At 34.1% G+C, this 20,167-nt stretch overlaps 1 protein-coding gene across 7 annotated transcripts in view; it reads right to left on the bottom strand.

Annotated features, from left to right (window-relative positions):
* The window catches only part of Gria4 (glutamate ionotropic receptor AMPA type subunit 4), a 340,666-nt gene that overhangs the window by 75,451 nt on the left and 245,048 nt on the right, over nucleotides 1-20,167 (bottom strand). For all 7 annotated transcript variants that reach the window (XM_010642079.3, XM_010642075.3, XM_010642076.1 and 4 more), the window contains 2 exons: nucleotides 16,269-16,322; nucleotides 4,081-4,239 (listed from right to left, as the gene is read on the bottom strand). In XM_010642079.3, the coding sequence (XP_010640381.1) occupies nucleotides 4,081-4,239; nucleotides 16,269-16,322 (213 nt within the window). The remainder of the gene's footprint in view (nucleotides 1-4,080; nucleotides 4,240-16,268; nucleotides 16,323-20,167) is intronic.

Genomic DNA, 20,167 nt, shown 5'->3' with positions numbered 1-20,167 from the left:
CCCTTTATATCTAGTAAGGGTGATCAGAAGGTAAAGTCACTGCTTTTAAGCTTTCCATATAACCTAGGATCAAAGTGGAAATGTGAAGCATTCTGCTTTCCAATGACTACTCCATGCTGCACTTTGAGAACAATGAGCCTTCAGAAAAACATTTTCAAGGTAAGAGTGGAAGCAAGAAAAAACAGTAATTTGTATGAGCCATAAATGAAAAGCCCATGAGATCACCTTTGACAGAGGTTGAATCAATTTATTAGACCATTAATACACACTTGGGAAACATGGCACAATTTTCTTAAAGCATGGCAGAATATCATCCCTGTCATGTCTTTCAGGAATTCTACATGGTCAATTCCATGTGATTAATATTCCTACGTCTCTATGATGGGTAGGATTTGCTGTGTAAAAGAGGAGATGCTCTCCTCAATTTTTTGCTTGCAAATACAGAAAGCTCACTTGAAATCCCAGCAGTAGAAAGTAAACATAGGCAATATGACCATAACATAGAGCAACTGGCCCTCCAAGAAAGAGAAAAACTAAAACATAGGGATACCTAAAATAAGGAATACTGTATAAATTCTAACAAAGGGTCTTCCAATAGTAGAAGACTTAACTCTGAAGCTTATATTAGCAGGATTTGTATAAATTAAGAGACTTGGTATATATTCCTTCAGAAAATGATAAAAAGGCTTAAAGACAGGTATGACTCTTTACAACTGAGATCGAGTAGCTGCAGGAAATAAAATGATAAATGGGGTGCTACTCTAAAAGTGAATATGCTTCTTCTTCTGCCCAAACTCACAGACATCAAATTGTCTTGTTTTAAAGTAAGAAATAAAATGAAAATAGCTAAAGACATATAGGCAAAAGGAAATGCAGCACTAGTATTTCAGGATCAAGAAAGGAAAAAAGAAAAACACTGTTGCTTTTTCAGTTGGGAGAGAGAAGCTGAGAAGAGATGACATCAAAATGCAAGTGCACTTGCTGTGTTTTAAAGTCCATCCATTTTTGTGAAATAAGCATACTAGAAAAAAGATCAGGTATCACACAGAGAGCTGCAGTGTAAAGGAGACGTTCAGTCAGAACAGCAGAAGCCTGGAACTTGACAGGTCATTGAGGTGATAGATGGAAAGAAGCTGTAGTTCAAATAGGTCTTAGGTTTTCAATGAGTATCGTTCTTGCTTGTGTGCCTTGTTGTGTTTCAGACCAGGAAACCATATTTACATGCACACAGCTTCAAGATGTCACCTAGAAAATTTCTATTAAACAAACGTTTGATTTTGAGGAAAGGATAACAGTAGATTTAAGCCCATAGGAATTAGTTGCTCTGACCAATGAACAGCATAATAGAATAAGTTCTGTTTCCCAAACTTCATAGGTCGATAAGACAGAGACGGACAATATCATACTGCAGTAGAAAGAATATGGACTTTGAAAAGAAAGAACTGAGATTAACTTGAATTTTGCTACACACAGATTTATGGGAAAGTGAAGCACATTCTTCAGTTATGGAACATAAAATACAACAGAATCAGATAAAACAAGGCAATAATGTCTATCTACTGTGGTTGTTTTGAGGATGAAATTTTATACTGTACCTGAGAGTTCTTTGAAAAATGCACTAAGACACTGGCTAGGAATAATAAGGACTACAAGGGCAAGTATTAGCTGTATTCTGTCCCCAAAGCAATTTGTTGGTGTGAAACAACAAATCTACAAAGAATTATGTAAAATCTTTGGGAAGAAATACATGCTCAAATATTATGAAGAGTACAAAGGAGAAAGGGTTCATATTTACTGGAGAAAATTTTAAAAAGCTTTGAGACAAAGCAGTGTTTGATATAAAGCTTTGGAAGAGGTTTAGTTTGGACTGGTGGAAGTGAAAGTGCAGGACCAGAGAGGTGTAAGGGCGGTGTTTAACAAGTGAGACAAGAACAGGGAACCTCTTTTGCTGGAGCGTCATAGTGGGAGCAGGGCCTATTTCCTCTTTGTCGTGGGAGATATTTATTCCCAAAGTGACAAGTTTTGAAATCTTCGTTGAAATACTAAGTGACCGAAGTATAATTTATATAATTGCAATCAATCCTTATTTGTGGATTCCAGGCATTTGGAGTTGTCTAATCGCTAATTTATGACCCCCCGAATCAATACTTGTGGCACTTTCATGGTTATTTGCGTAGCATAGTAAAAGAAGTGACTCACCCAACATGAGATGTCTTACTTGTGATCAAACAAGAAAACATTCTATCTTTCGTTTTTTTGTTTGCTGGTTTCTGTCCTCATACCATAAGCAAGCATACTGTTGTCGTCAGTGCTGTTTTTCTTAATGTTTTTACTTTCTGTTGATGATTTTCCTATTTGAAATGGTCCAAAAGCATAGTGCTGAGTGCTGTCTAGTGTTCCTATGTGCAAGAATGCTGCAGTGTGCCTTATGAAGGGAACATTCATATTAAATAAGCACAATTCAGGCTTGAATTATAGAAGTGTTGGCCATTACTTCAGTGTTAAAGGATCAAAAATGTATTAAATGAGATTTCTTTAAATTGAAACATACAATAACAGTGTTATATATTGTTTAGTTAACAAAGATGTTGTAACTAGTTGCTCATAAACACTAACTCTGTGTTTCTTCCAAGAGAAAAGTATTAATATTTGCTCATTTATTTTTTTCTTTTTATTGAGTTTATTGGTACAATCTAGGTATACAATGCAGTTACATTCATTACTGGGATCCTGTACCTTCACATGACAGGTCTCGGTTCTCATTTTTTCCCCTTATCCCTGCTCTCCCTTCACCCCCTCCTCCCCTTTATTATTTAAAAAGATGTTATAGAACTACCACAGACAATGAAAATTGACTGTATATATTTACTTTGAGTGCTTAGAATCATGCAAAGAATTGACAAAATTATATCTGTAAGTCATGTTTATTATAGTATAACATAAAATCTGTATGTATGAAAACATAAATTGGCTTAAATCTTAATGGGTATATCAAAAGAGCAGAATTATCACAGATGAACACAGTAAAGAATCATAATTTTCATATAATAAAGAGCCCAAAGCTGCAGTGTAGACAAGTCTAATTGGAGGTTATTGCATAATAATCATTAAAATGGTTCTGTCCTGGATATTCTATGAACTTAGTCCTCAACTAAAGGAGAGCCAATGAATACATCCACTTTTATCTTACATGTATTCATCTGGAAAATCAGAAGGTAGAAATATAAGGCATGGCACATACTGGACTCCCAATATATGGAGTTTTTGAAAAACCCATAGTTTTATAGGGTAGCTGCCCAAATTCTAATACTGCAGAGGGGAAATTAATATAGCCAAATTGAAAAAATTTAAGTTAGAATTGGAGTAGCTAAAATCCTCACCTTTTCTATGTTTGAATTTCCAGATTATAAATTAAAACTCCACTGGAATATGCTATCAGTGTAAATATTGTTGATCATGACGCCTTACTTGAGAGCTCATAGCTACCAAGTTGGAACAGATACATTATTCTATTATCTACATGATGTCTAAGAAAACCATCTAGCTTTTAAAAATGTGTTTATGATTGTAAATTTACTAGCTTCTTTTGTAAATACTACTAACATACTTCTGTAACATTTGTCAGAAAAAATGAAAGAATCTAACCTTTTAATGTTACTTTTAAAGAGAAATTGTCACTGAAGCTCTACATTTTGCATTGCTAACAATGTCTTAATTTATCTGCTCATTATAAATCATTTTACAAATACAGGTTTTGTCTGGCTAGAAAAGTTAATAATTGTTATTCATAGTTTAAATGTGTAGTTAATGAAACTTTCAAAAATCATGTAATTTCTTCAAGTAAGTTAATATATAAAGGGATAACAATAGTAAACTCCTTGAGCTAATGTATAACAACTATGCTCTTAGATATAGAAGTTTAAAAATTATTAGGTGCCTGTTCAGTGCAGTGACAGTGACAAAATGCTGCTTCTCTGTGCTAGACTACCTTTGAAAAAGCACAGCTAGAATTAGATAATGAACTTCCTACTTAAAATTTAAAAAATAACAAATGTATATGACATTCGGAAAAGCAAATACCTTTGGTGGCGTCTCAGATCCTGGATACTCTCTCTGATCTAGTTTCTTCCAACGATCCATTAGTTTGGTTACCATGGGTGTATTAAAATCTACCAGCTGGAATCCTGTAACATTGGCTCCACCATGAATAAACCTCTCAAGAGAAATATCCTTGAATCCCTGTGAGATCGATATGAAATGTTAAGTTTAGCTCATTAGTGTACACTTTAGCTTTTCAATATTAACACAAATCAATAACCAGTACGTACATCTAAATAGAATTCTAATATACAGTGGTTAGAAGGAGGCAAGAAATAGACTTACATTAGCTATTAATTTCTGTTACTCAAAATGCAATACAAAGATAGTGAATACAAATCAAATTAGTTCAGCTCAACTCAAATATTTCATAAATGGCTTTCAATGTCTTATGAAGTATACAGGGGAAGATAGAGGCAAATATGATAACATCAGACTCCTACTGAATACATAACTGCTTTCAATATACATATTTCTTTGAGGATATATATTCTTTCTTGTTTTCTCTTAGGACACTTATATACTTTTTTGTGAACTAGGGATGGGATCCTAGGCCTTCACACCGAGGGCTACATCCCAGTCCTTAAAAAAAATTTTTTTTTGAAGACAAGGTGTCCCTGTTTGTAATTTACCCACACTGAGCTCAAACTACTGATATTCCTGCCTTAGTCTCCCAGAGCACTAGTATTATAGGGGTGTGACAGTATGCCTGGCTGCCCTCTGATGTGGATATGTGAAAATGTTCATTATGTGAAGGTGACATCAAGATGCCATGACATTCTGAGTCTGTGACAGGTTCGACCATTTAAAAGCATTTTGGTTTAAGCACAAAGTGGTTTATAAGCAGAAAGGGCTGGTGATTTGAACCAGAGAGGATAAAAATTCTGAAGGGTTCCCGTGTGGTCCAAAAAATGACAATGTCCTCCAGCTGGAAAGAAGAAGTTGAGAGGGTGAGAGGGAAGAGCCGTTATCTCTTTAGGCTGGCCTAGAAGTAATAACTTTAGTTTCAAAATTTCTGGAAAATAATTCCCTCTCCTGTCCTCTCCTCTCCTCTCTCCTCCACCTCCCCTCCCTCCCTTCTGGCCTCTTTCTCATCATCTTTAATTTCCTCTAAGAATTTAAAGTACACTATAAAAATATATGCTCATTTTGTCTGCATGTATGTTCTGTCTTCCTTTTTGTGGAAAAAACTGATCATCAGTAACTGGCATTAGAGGAGGAAGCAGTGAAGACTTGGGGCTGCTCACTTTGGCCGTGCTTTTGGAAACATTTGGGAGTTTTTTTTTTTTTTTTTTTTGTACTGGGGATTGAACTTGGGACCTTGCGCTTTTGAGGTAGGCGGTGGGCACTACTGAGCTAAATCCTTGGCATGCTTTTGCTTTTATTTAATTGATTTAATAATGAAGAAGATTGTCTTCCTAGCCCACACATGATACTGCTCTTTGGTTATCCAAAAAGAAATAGATCAGTCCCTTATTTTTAGATGGGGAGGGGAGGAAGGGGTGAAGGGAGGGCAGGGACAAGGGGAAAAAATGAGCACCAAGACCTGTCATGTAGAGGTACAAGATCCCAACAATGAATGTAACTGTACTGTATCCCTAAAATGTACCAATAAACTCAATCAAAGCTGAAAAAAAAAGAAATAGATCAGTCATTTGGCAACTAAGCAAAATTGTTGGTGAGATGTCAGGTACATGAGCTAATAACTAATTCTGAAACTGGGTTTACTGGGTGTTAGATCCTGTGCTAAGCACCTTACACAGGTGATCTGTTTAATTTAGTCTTAAATATGAAGCAGTTCCTGTTATTGATTTTATAGACAAGAAAACAGGCTCAGTGGAGTAACTTTTCAAGGTCACTTAGTAAATATGTAGTAGGACCAAATCCCAACCACAGTAAATGATGTTTGAATTTGAATTGTTTACCTTATGCTCCTGCTTTTTTTTTTTTTTTTTTTTGGTACTGGGGATTGAACTTGGGACCTTGTGCTTGTGAGGCAGGTAGTGGAACCACTGGGCAAAATCCCTGGCCCCTTTATTTTTTTACCCAAAGAAATGTTTTGAATTTTATTAATTATCAATGTGTTTCCAATAGAGGCACTTTGATACTGGATAAAGAAAACCAAGACTTTGACTCCCACCTGTAACTTTCTAATTTAGATTTCCTACCTGCAAAATGAAAATGGTAATACTATAGAATCTAGCATATCTTTCATTCAATAACTAATCATTATTATTAATTCACTAAACAATACATATTTAATGCCTACTGTGTGCCAGCTAATTTGACAGATCATCAATAACATTCTAAGTAAAGTATATGTCAGAAAGCAAATTTATGTTTCAGAAACAGCAAAAACACTATTCATCAATCTCTAGCTACTAAGACGTCAGTTGAACATTTGTTTTGACCAGAAGAAAGGACAAACCCACAGGCAGGCAACCAATTTCAATGATTTCTAAAAGCCACAGTATTCAACTATTGCATTAGTTGTTAATTGATGATATCATTATTTTCTTTCATCCATGGGTGAAATGGGAGGTCTGTCAAACTTTCTTTTATGTCATTAACCACAGTTGCAAGAGAAAGGCAAAGCTGTAAGCTTCAGAAAAATCCTACGATGTAAAGTCTGTCTAGTAAATGACAGTCCACATTTCTCTGGCTTTATCCTGAAGGTAAAGGAAAAGAGTTACCGTATCTGATGATAAACTTCTTTCAGTTATGATTTGAATGAATAATAGGTGGCTTGGTTAATTTCAGCTGTGTCTGTTTGAGCACAGGCAATATTTCCCCTTTCATACATTTTCTTATAATTTTATGGAGAAAATCGATAGAATCTAGCCTGCAATGCTTCCTTGGAAATAGTTACTTTGGAGGCCAGTTAACCTCAGTTTGTATCCAGAGAATACTGTAGAACTGAAAGTTCTAGGGCAACATAGTAATAAAATTGGCTACTCCACGGTCAGGGGGGAAATTGGAGGTTAAGTAACAGTAAATAATGCCCCAGAGGGTACGGTGAGCAGAGGAAAAGCCTTCTACTGGTTGAAATGGGTTACTATGTTGCTTACATATCTGTAGGATGTGTATATAAATAACAGCTATCCTGATGACAATTTATGTAAATCTGTAGGTCCATCACAATATCAATATTTAATCATTGCTCATCATTCAAATCTTACCTAATTCAGATAACATTTCTGCTTTGTTTCTCAGGTTAACAGGTTATTAAATCATATTGAGACAGTTTTGATGCAGTTAACAAGGAAGATAAAATAGAATAGGAAAATTCCACTTCATCATCTTACAAATTAGCCTGTGAAGAAATGGCTTAGCATATGCATTTTAAAAAACTGTATTGTTTTACTAGTACATTTCCAGTGCATGAAGTTCACATTCATCCAGTGAAGTAGATTCATGTACATAACACAGCTTGTTTCTTTTTTATCCCCTTCCCTTTTCCATTAGCCTCCCTCTCTCTGCCTCTAAGTCATCTGTCCTCTTTTTCATTCTTTTTGTTATTATTATTTTATCTCGTTTTTATGACATATAATGTTTAAATTCTTTGAGATTATTAGAAACCTGTACAGGGCATATCTTAGCTATTTTTGACTTCCCTTTTCCCACCTTCTCTTTCCTCAACCTTAGACTCTCTGAGCCCTTCACATTTGCAAGAAATCTGTCCCCTGTTTCCATCTATCTTTTATTATGTTCTTTATTTGCACTTTGCCTTACTCAATTTAGAGCTACCATGTGGTATTTAAGCTATTTTACTCAACATTGTATTTTCCAGGTGCATCCATTTTCCTACAAATGTCTCAAATTTATCCTTCTTTATAGCTGAGTTCTATTTCATTGCATATAGATACCCATATTTTCTTTATAAATTTGTCTGCTGATGGGCATACAGGATTGCTTCTAGGATTTAATTATTATGACTTTTGCTGCTATGAACTTTGGGATGTATGTATTGCTGTACTGTGATGTCTTTAGGTCTTTGGGGAAAATAACAAGAAGGGGAATAGCTGGGTCAAATGGAATTTCTAATTTCTAATTCTAGTTTTAGTTCTAGTTCTAATTACTAGTTCTTTGAGAAATTTCCACACTTCTTTCCATACTGGGTTTACTACTTTACTTTCCCAGCAACAATGTAGGAGAATTCTTTTCTCATAAGCATTTGTTATTATTTAACTTCTTGATTGCCATTCTTTCTGGTCTAAGATAGAATCTTAGTGCTGTTTTAATTTGCATTTCTCTAGTGGCTACAGATATTGAACGTTGGTTTATATGTTTGTTGACCACTTGTTTTTCTTCTGAGAAATGCCTCTTCATTTCACTTGCACATATCTTGATTGGATTTTTTATTTGAGGTCGTCTAATTGTGTTTTGAGTTCTTCGTGTTCTAGATATTATTAGTCTGCTGTTTTAGAAATATCTGTCAATTTCCCCCCATTCTGTAGTAGGTTGTCTGTGTACTAATTGATTTCTTTTTTGTGCAGAAGCTTTTTAATGTGATGAAATCCCATTTGTTGTTTCTTATTATTTCTTGTGTAATTGGGAGATCTGTTTAGAAAATCCTTTCCTAAACCTATGACTTCAAATGTTTCACCTATTTTATTTTCCAATAGACTCAATGTTTCTGTTTTTATGTTTAGATCTTTGATCCATTTTGCTTTTAGTTTAGCCCATGGTTAGAGATATGTGTCCAGCTTCAAACTTCTGCAGATAGTTATCCGGTTTTCTCAGCGCTACTTGTTCAATAGGCTTTCTTTCTTCCCATGTATGCTTTTGGCCCTTTGTCAAAGATCAAATATCTGAATGTGCCTGTGGATGCTTCTGTATCCTCTATTCTGTTCCTTTGATCCACATATCTGTTTTGTGCCAGTACCATGCCAATTTATCGCTATTGCTTTATAGTGTAGCTTGAAGTCAATTATTGTGATATCTCCTCCTTGCTGTTATTGCCCAAGCTGCTTGCTTTTTCTATTGGTCTCTTCCATATGAATTTTATGAATTTTACAATTGTTTTTTGTAGATTTGTGAAAAATGTTGTTGTTAATTTTGACTGAGATTGCATTGAATCTGTATGACAGTTTATGGGCAGTTTGACAATGTCTCTTCAATCTCCTTTTTTCAGAGCAATGTAATTTTTTTCAAGATCATTCAAATCCTTGGTTAGGTTAATTCCTAGGCATTCAAATTTTCTTGATGCTACTATGAGTAGTATTATTTTAATAATTTCTTTCTTACTGAGTTCATTATGGGTTTATGTTAATGCTATTTATATTTGTGTGTTGATTTTCTATCCTGCTGCACTGCTGAAGTTGGTTATTCTAAGAGTTCTTTGATGGAATTCTTTGGATCTTCTATGTAGAGTATTGTGTCATCTGCAAATGATAATAATTTGAGTTCTTCCTTTCCTGCATGTATCCCTTATATTTCACTCTATTGCTTCATTACTCTAGCTAATGTTTTGAGTACTATATGAAATAGAAGTGATAGTATATTCCAACCAATTGGAAAATTGCTGAAATAGACAAATTCCTAGACTCATGCAAACTACCAAAGCTAACCTATGAAGACATCAAAATATTGAACAATCCTGTAACAAACGATGAATTTGAGACAATAACAAAAAATCTACCAACTAAAAAAGTCCAGGACCAAAGAGATTCACTTCTGAATTTTACAAAGCCTTTAGGGATATTATGTCACCAGTACTTCTTCAGTTTTTCAAAGAAATTAAAAGAGGTGGAGTTCTTCCAGACTCATTTATGGAAACCAGAGTCATCCTGATCCCCCAAACCAGATAAAGAATCAACTGAAAAAGAAAATGACAGGCTAATCTCCTGAGTAAGCACAGATGCAAATATTCTGCAAAAGATGTTAGTGAATAGAATGAAGCACATCATTGAAAAGAGAATACATTGTGGCCAAATATATTTCATCGCAGAGTTGTGAGAATGGTTCAACATATGTAAGTCAATAAATGTTGCACACCACATAAATAGAAGCAAGGAAAAAAAAACATAATCATAAATTGATGCAGAAAAGCTTTTAACAAAATCCAACTCCCCTTCATCCTAAGAACCCTGAGAAAATAAAGAAGGACCACACTTGAATGTAGGAAAAGCTAGTTATCACAAATTAATGACTAATATCATATTAAATGGGGAAAACTGAAAACATACCCTCTTAAATCAAGAACAACACAAGGATACCCACTATTACCACTTTAGTTCAACATAGTACTCAAAACATTAGCCAGAGCAGATATATGAAGATGTGGGTGACATGGTCATACATCCTTAGTGCTGAAAATTTGAAATGCAGAATCTCTAATATAAAAAATTAGTACCAGAGAAGTGGGATCATTGCTGGTGCTATATCTGACTACATGGTTCAGAAGCCTTTAGAGCTCGTTTGTGTGAGGAGATTGGAAAAGTGGGAAAGCAGGCAAGAGAAGGCCTAGATTCTTGTAAGCAGAGCTTGATAAGTGATTCTGGTCAGAGGTTAGAAAACCAATATGCTGATAAGAATGCGGAGTGTAAAGGCAAGGCTCACAAGGTTTCTGATGGAAATAAGGATTCTATTCAAAACCTAGACTACAGGCCATGTGTGCTACATTCTGACAATGAGTTTATCTTCATTTTTGTCCATTTCCTAAGGTTTTATGTGAGGCTGAATTTAAACATGGTGGTCTAGATAATCTGGTGAAGAAAACTTCAAGGTAGCTCAATGTTCAGTATATGTGTACTGCTGGTTACTTTTAGTCAGATCTACAGTAAAAATAATGAACAAAAGGCAGAACAAAAAGATACAAAAAGATACCAGTTGTGTCAGAATACAAATACCTGCAATTTTGAGGCAAAGGAAAGTATGGTTGCTTAAAGGATGAGTATTTTAAAGAGGCTAAGTATTTTGCATCAGGACAATAAGCAAGATGTTTTAAAGGCATCTTAATAACTGGCTAGACCCCACTTTTTAAAGCCTCAGAAATATGAAAGTGTAAGTACTTTTGAAAGACTGACTTAAAAAGAGACCCCAGTGGTGCCCTGCTCTTTCTGGGGCACATAGATAAATGTATCGTCAACTTTAGCCATTCAGACTCTGAGGCCTGGGCAGCCATAGTCCTGTTGGAGTCACTACACCATGCAAGTTTTTCAGGCATATAGAACACGAGAGTTGAGAGTCATGGAAGCCTCCACACAGATTTCGAAAGGAGGCCTATGTAATACGCCCTTGAGGGGGACTGCACGAAGCCGTGAAAGTTAAGACAAATACGTGTCAGAGGCCTCAGAAAGTTAGAGATGCCAGGAACACAAACCATCTGCTGAAGAAGCATGTAATAAGTAAAGCCATCAAGAGTAAAGCCAGCAATGCTGTAGGGGCAGGGCTGCCCAAGCCCTTTGAAGCTCACATCTTACTACATCCTGCCACAGGTGCTGGACATGGAGATACAGAATTTAGTGTTTTTGTGCGCCTCCCTTCCAGTCCTCATGTTTCCTTTTAGGAATGGGAGTGGGTGGAGGCGGGTCATTGCAGCCTGACTCGGCAGGGTGTATTCTACTTCCCAACTCCTCTCTTTCCCTCTCTCACTGCTTCCTGGCTATCAGGGCATGGACAGGATTCCTCTCTCTGAAGACTGTCAACCAAAATAAACCTCTCCTCTCCTAAAGTAAGGGTGTGGAGTATTTAGTCCAGTGATGGGAATATGACTAATATGAGAATAAATTTTAAGAGCTTAAGAGTTTAAATAAGAGCAGTATTCTTACTTTGCCTCATAGGTGGAAACTATGTCAAGAGTTCCTTGTTGCTCTTGGTGGGCGTGATTAAATTATCAAAGGGCGGCAGGAGGAGTGAATATAAATACAGAGCAGTGTATCTCAGGCCAAGTAACCCTTAAGAATCATGTGGGATGGTCGTTCTGTGACTTTATTGTCACTGTGTGATAATACGTTATTTACTTATTTATATATTTATTCCTTGAAATTAGGTTAGAGATTCAAACTTGCTATTGAGACTTAATGATCTGTATGATCTTGGAAAAATTACAACTGAACTTCATTTTCTGGTCTATAAAATAAGCACATCTACTTTTAAGAATTGATTAAAGCAATTACAGCAATGAAAGAAAAATAACAACCAAGGCCACGTAAAGAGGACAAGCCAAAGTCCAACAAATAAAGACCTATTTTACAAGGTTGAGAAAAGAAGACATTGTTTCTGCTGTTAATAAACTTGTGGTATGGTAATGCTTTATTTGTAGCCGTGTTCCAGGATATTTCATGAATCCTCATACAGAGCAGATTTAACACAATGATCTGATGAATGAAATAAAAAAATGAATTCTGTACTATCATTGTTCAGGGTGATTTCCACATCCAGAAGAAGGCTATCAGATTGGATACTTAAGGACCACTTTTTAAAAGAAGTGATTATAACTGTTAACTAAGGTGGGGATGGGAGTGAATTTTTCTAGGTGAAAACAGCTGTCCAAGCTAAAGTTTGCAAGAGAGAAGCAGTTTCAGTTGTCTGAGAATTAGTTTGATTTGGAGAGGAGGCATGTTGGGTAGAGTGAGAAAAAGACTCTAGGGTAAATAGGGAAGAATCATAAAGAGCTATCTGCGTTAAGTTAAACAGCATAGTTGGTCTTAGCAGTTCTTGGCTTTAACGCTTGTACTGGTAGGAGGTGGTAGAATTGGAGCAGTGAGTCAGAGTATGGCATTGAGAGAAATGCAAGTCCCATGCAGAGGTGAGGTAACTATTAGCAGTAAGGCTGTAAAATCCACAGGAGATCAGGCCATGAAAGATATTTGCAGCCTGAGGCCAATGAAAAAGTTTAAGCAGAGAAATGTTATAATTACATCTATCTTTAAAAATATACCTGGCAGGAAAGTGAAAGAAAAAACCAAAAAAGAGAAAATATAGGGGCAAAGTATGGAAGCAATTTTCTTCAGTCTCTGAAAAAACTGACTACAATGAAGCAACAGACAGATAACATTTTCCTGCCTCTACCTCTCTTGGAAATTTCTAGAACAGAACTTAATTAATGTATTGAGAAACAATAGCTTTCTATTTCTTTCTATTTCTATTTCTTAATCTATTGAGAAACTAGTGTCCTCAGAAGATTAGTTTTATCTATAAAATACACGTTTCCATATACAAATTATATATAGGATATAGAAAAGAAAAAGAGATTCAGCAATTTACCATTTCTGATAAGTTTATTCATTCTTAGTGTATGATCCTTAATGATAGTAGCAGTTATGATCACAGGAATTTCAAGAATCAGGAAGTGGTATACCCATTCTTTCAGACATCAAGCATAGTTCACTCTAGTTACATGCTGTTAACTCTGTGGATCCTGTGGACCTTCAGCAGTCTCAGGCTTGACCAATAAGGGAAGGAATAATGGCTTCCTTTCACTTGAGATTCCAGAATACTATAATAATTGTAAAGGCTAGGAAGATGATGGAGACATGGAAAAAATCCATTCCCATTTCATCAGGACAGAATAATGCACAATCTGGACAGTAACTAACTGACAAAGATAAGTTCAATTTATGGATAATTACAAGGTAAATTTAAACAGTGCTAAAGAATATCCACAATCTATTTGAATCCTCAAAATGAAATGCAGTATTATTTTATTTACTGACATGGAATCTGCCTCTTTTATTCCAGCTAAATCATTTAATGATCATCAGGAAGCCAATTTTTCTGTCACATTCTTTGTTTCTTGCTTAAGAGAAAGACACTTATTTAAAGAATGTAAAAAATATTCATACTTACACCAAGCTTTGCCAGGGAATTGACCCTGTGTAAATATGGGATGTCTTTGACTTAATAAAAAATATGCTTGTAAAACTTAATATACAATTTCATGCATTGCATATTTCTATCTTTGCTTTCTTCTGTTTTTGGTAAAGCTAAATTAGTCTTTATAATTTTTATTTTTACTGGCAATCTTGTGACTAAAATATTTGTTACACTATGCTCAAACAGTTCCACAGAATATTTTAAATCTTTTGAAATATTTGTATCTACTCAGTAATCAGTATGAATTGCTATTTCAGAAATCAGTTTTTACTAATTAAATCAACCTTAATGAGCTGGTTAAATAGCAGATTTTTATTAATTTAAAACTAAAATAATAAATTGTAAGTGGAATTATTTTCTAAATTATTTCTAAATTTCCTAAAGTGTTTGTGTTATACAGAAATCCATCATATTTTTAATTATTCACTTTGAATCCTGAAACTTTTATGAACTGTTTTATTCTACAATTATTCCTTGATTCCATAAGACTTTTTACATACAAATGTTCTTTCTTCTCAATTTGAATGCTTTAAAAAAACTTTTTCGTGTAGTTACTACACATCACTACAATGTTCTAAGTGGTGAGAGGGTAAGAGAAAATCAATATTTTAACAAGATTAATTTAATATAATTTTTCATTTAATTTTTGAATTGATTTTGCATTTAGAAATCTGGTTTCATAATTCCAAAAGAATAGTTGTTGATTGGATAAATGAAACAAAAAAATCACTCTGATGTTCTAATTAACACTCTTTTAGAGCTAAATGAATTTGGGTAGAATTATGTTAGTATTGTATACAAGTCACTAGCTTAAAGTCATTAGCTTATCACAAAGATATCAACTATATCTTTTAAAAAGCTTGCTTGTTTTTTGTGAAAGTGACGGTTATAGTCCTGATTATAAACAAAATGCTTTTCTATTTTATATACTGGTATTTCAGAATGTTTAAACATGCTGCTACTTAGGAAGGTTGTTTTTGACAAGCTATGATATCCATTAGGGTGATATAAATGTTCATTCTTTTCATTTTGCACTGGTGTATTTATTTTAGCTGCTAATGCTAGCAGCTCATTTCTGGAATAATAGTTTATAACATATTGATTGAATTCTATTGTTTGGAAAGAATAGATGTCAAAATCTTCTATTTGTAGGAAAGTAATTAATTAGAATCTCATTATACAATGTCATTGTGAATACAGACATTCCATAATCATAAGGTCTTTATGGTGATTAATGATGGAATACATTTGCTTTTTTTTTGATACTGGGGATCTAACTCAGGATTTTGTGCTTGCAAGGCAGGTGGCAGAACCACTGAGCTAAATCTCCAGCCCATATTTGCTTATTTTTATGAAAAATAAAGTACATTCTGTGGAGCTAGTAAGAACTAGGGAAAAGACAGGTCAAAATACCCCAGTATTTCCACAATAATTTACCATGTGGTAAAAATACAATTTATTTAAGAAGTACAGTTACAGTTGTTTCTTGCTGTATTTTACTGTCTCAGCTATGCATAGTAATCCAGTTCACTAAAGATTGAAAATTTCTGTCTTAGTGTATCATGGCCCATATATCACATAATAGAGGGACAGCTCTGAATCTCCTTTGTATCCTTTAGATCTTTTTTGCTTCAAGCACAAGATACTTGTCAGAGAAGTGTGTAATGGGATTAGTTAGAAAAAGCATAAAACTTGAATTCTGTTGGATAAACCACTTTGGGGATTAGGCCCTTAAGAGCAGGTGGTGCTTTAACACATGAGAATAGCCCTAAATAGCTCCTTGAGCTAGGAGGTTAACAAAAAATCATTTAGTGAGGTTTGTCAAGAAATTTGTCTGGTTTGTTAAGAACTTCATTAATGTGTATGTGTCTTATTCATTACCATCTATGTATATGGCAAGTTGACATAATTTTAAAAATTGTATAACTCCCATTCAAGAGATTTGCTTACACAGCCCCTCTATCCCATTTTTCTTAAAACTGGAGACATAGATGATCAGTTTCAATGTTTCATGTAGTAGCCAAGTATTGGCAATCTTTATCCATAAAGGAGCATTTATCAGTTACACAGATAAAAAGCTTGTATTTAATTTGACAAATGTTAACACTATTATTAATGGCAAAGTCAACATTATAATTAATTTTAAACGTCTCTTTTACAAGCACCAAGCTGATCTGCATACAAATACATTGAATTTTACACTGGAAATATAATAATTGTAAGAAAATATACTATGAGTTGTGAAAGTATGTAGCCTAACCAATTATTGGAACATTATTTTAGGGCACAACTAAAAATAATCTTAAATACTTGAATAATTCTTACAAAAGTAGAAAATAAACAGTTCTTACCAAATTTGCAATGATGTAGTGATAGCCTTTAACATGCTTTCCAACACTCACAATCTGTAGAGATTAAAAGAAATAAGAGAAAATTAATTTTTGAAAATCAATTTAACTTTGCTGAGATTATTTTAAAAAATTTCCTATTCTACCATATTTTTATATGGAACTGTGATGGGAAAACAACATATTTTTTTATTGTAATTAGAAGAATTTGATGAAAATTAATGACTCAGTTTAAAAGATACCATTTTAATTTGTCACACTTTATAAATGACTATTTTTTTACTACACCTTTTGAAAAAACAAGTATGTGATGATCTCCTTAAAGAGAATGACAATACCGTGAACCAACCAATAGTTTACATATCTTTCTCAAGACAATATATTTACACAGAATCCTAATTTTGTTAGAGAATTTAAATGTGCTTAATTTATTGATAATTTATGGAAATTTAGTGCCATTTAGACAGTTGTTATCAATAAATAAGAATCATCTATGAGAAGACTGGATTGTTGTCTTGAACAGGGAATAATACATATTTTAAGGCACAATCTTTGTTTTGAAACATGTGTGATATCAGCAAATTGTGTAATTAATTCTCATCTGCATATGGGTACAGTAATTTTTAAAATAATAACTATTAGGACAAAATGACATCAAAAGTCTTTTGTCTTTCTGCTAGATTCATTTTTTCCCAAGAGTTATTTTATGAATACTTAGAAAATTAGATATCAGAAATTTAAGGGAAATAAAAGGGATTTTTTATGTACAATTTTATTTCTTCATTGAAATTAAACTCTCATTTTGTATAAAACTGAAAATTTCTTCAATAAGAGACAAAAATCTAGCTGCAGTTACTAATGAGCAGCTCTGTAAACTCACTGTTACCCACAATGCAAGATTTTCATGTATTTCTCTTATCAAAGAAAAAAATCCTAATTGGTTTTAGCTTTTTAATATCTCTAAAGGTAGTTCTTTGTGTTTGATGGACTTGTGTTCAAAATAGAAGAAAATTCTTTTTAAACCAGAACACATTAATTGTGCAGAAAATAATTATTTTACACAGCTTTGGTGACATGTAATTTCTGCTCATTTTTCTTTTGATCATATATAATATTCTTTCTGTCTTTAAAGTCCTTCAGCTTGGATTATCCAATCAGCTTGAATTTTCACATTTAAATGTATGCTTACATTACTCAGGGTTTGTTATACTTCCTGACTATGAGGATTGCCTTTCAGATCTGGAAAATTCTAAGTCAGTATCACTTAAAATATTTCCTCAAAGATGTGTTTTCATTGCTTCTAACAGATACTGCAATATTAGTATCACTGGCCTGTGAACACTTTTATTTTATTGTAATTTATCAGATTCTAGATTCTTAGGCCATAGTATGTAGTGTAAATTCAAAATATAGTCTGCTTAAAGAAGGCTGTTATCATTCTCAGGGAAGATATTTCCTTCATCACACTAAGTCCAGGCCACAGTTAAAAATACTTAATGGACTTCCTGTACATTTGGCAGTTTTTTCCCCCCATTCTACTCTTTTATTGGATTCTGGCCTTTGAATGGTTGAGCTTCACAAAGGACCTACGTCTAACCTGTGGCCTTTACTGAGTCCAAAGCTCTTGCTCTTGGGTGAGCATTAAATCCCCAGTCAGGCTACCAAATCTGAGAACTTCGTTTACTATAGATTCATTTCATTTGTAGTCATTTAAAATTTTCTTTCTTTACTTTAAAGTTCACTTATCCACTTATAAAAACTTTACATATCATCTCTAAACATTTTTACTGTTAGACGTGTCTAGTCCTCAATTTATCTAAACCAAACTCCCCAAGAGAATCTTACCATGAAAATGAGGACAAGCAACAGACACACAGAAATATAAAGTTTGGCAAAGAAGCAGTGTAAAGAATCATATTTAGTAAACTGAACCTGAGTGATTTCTTATAAGTTGTGCAGTATGGAGCCATTTCTTCTCTGGAAATCTCAAGTATGGCTTGTGCAAATGTCAGTGATCAGGAACACTTGAAAATCAGTACTCGGTTGGGAAAACGCATACTCTAGTAATGAGTCTGCAAATAGATTCCCGTTATTTGGCATCAGTGGGTATTGATACCATGCAGCAATCCATTATTTATCCTTTTTCTGTCTCATTATTCCTAATTGTCCTTTGTGTGGCTATTTAAACCTTTCACATTTTCTTTAAACCTTATCCCCGCCCTGTTTCTTCTTTCTTAACGTTCTCAGCACTACTCAGCCATAAAGAATGAGAAATTAGATTCATTCATAGGAAAATGCATACATATTGAGGATACACTCCTAAGTGAAATCAATAAGTCACACATATGTAAATACCAAATAGTTTCTCTGGTGTGAAAAATTATAATAGTACACAAGATCCTAATGGGATACTTAACAATGCGAAATAGGAAGAAAAGGGCTAAAGGTGTAGGGGAAGTGGGAAGGGTAGGGGAAATGTAATAAGGGAAAATAAAAAAGTATGAAAAAAAAAGGAAATAAAGTGTTTGTAGATGGGGAGGGGAGGAGGGGGTGATGGGAGGGCAGGGACAAGGGGAAAAAATGAGAACCAAGACCTGTCATGTAAAGGTACACAATCCCAATAATGAACATAACTGTACTGTATCCCTAAAATGTACCAATAAACTCAATGAGAAAAAAAAAAAATCTCAGATTGTGATTTCCATGTGATTACAGTCAAAATTCTGTGCCAGATTTATCAAACAACCACTTTGAGGCAGAAACACTTGTAATTTTTGAGAAGATACAGAAATTTGCTAGTGGGTGTCTACACAAGGAAATCACCATCAATTCTGTCTTTTAGAACTGCATCAGTATAGCAAGGAACTGTTGGCAGTTAAAACTTAGGCAACAAAATTTCAATGTGTGAAGACTCATAAAAGCAAAAGGAACTGGAAGGGACAAAAATCCTGGCAGAAAGTGTCTTGCAGGGCTTGCTATACATTGCTATTCAGTGGGATGAAGGCGGTGGGGAGCAGGGATCTGAAGATTTGTTTACCTGCCTGAAGACGCTGAAGTGGTGATTACTTCTTTGAGCCAGATCTTCACTGGAAAAGCAAAGGCAACACTCAACCAATTCGAAGACCCTACTTACTGTCTTTGAACAGCAGGGAATTTCTATCTATCACCTTTATCTTTGATGGCTATGATTTAAAGCTGATACTAGTCTCTCTGCTAAGTATTCATCCTTAGATGAGAGATTCTTTGTGAAAAATTCAATTTACACTCCACAGAATAGTGAATAGAATATTAGTTTTTTTTTACAAAATGATTATGTAAGTCTGACAGTGTTACTGTTTTCATCATCCATATCAAAGTGAAATATACTTTATGTAAAAATTAACCTGAATAACTTGAATTTGCGTGCAGAAAAGACTGTGTGCCTCTATATACTTGACATTATTTTTCTTAGAAATACTGTAGAGAAGTGAAACAATTTGAGATGAAAGATATAAGTATAAAATGGCTTTGCCTTCATACTAGTTTGGATGGCTAAGTAGCCATGGGATAATGATGTCTAGGACAAGCACTTGATTGTAAAAAATAATTATATCCTTTCATAAAGACAGAAAAATGCAGGGATAAAGAAGCTGCATTTTTTAAAAAAAGAAACAAAAGATACAACTAATAATAATAATCAAGTGTGTATTTAGAGTTCCAAAGGATAATTTAGGAAGGATGTGGCAGTTATATGATCACCACCGTGAGTTTATCGTTACAAGAATAAAACACTCAAGAGAAGTAACTAATTGAATCCTTTAATTATTTTTCTTTGTTTTGTAGGAAACAAACATTGTTTAGAAATATCTATGGTTCTGGTCAAATAATTCAGCTATAAAATCAAGGTTATGCATATATATATA

This window comes from Fukomys damarensis, unplaced genomic scaffold, assembly GCF_012274545.1.
Source record: "Fukomys damarensis isolate Sample0158 unplaced genomic scaffold, DMR_v1.0_HiC HiC_scaffold_16, whole genome shotgun sequence".
NCBI lineage: Eukaryota > Metazoa > Chordata > Mammalia > Rodentia > Bathyergidae > Fukomys > Fukomys damarensis.
Note: the sequence above shows the minus strand (reverse complement) of the source record. Positions and strands in the feature narration are given on the sequence as shown.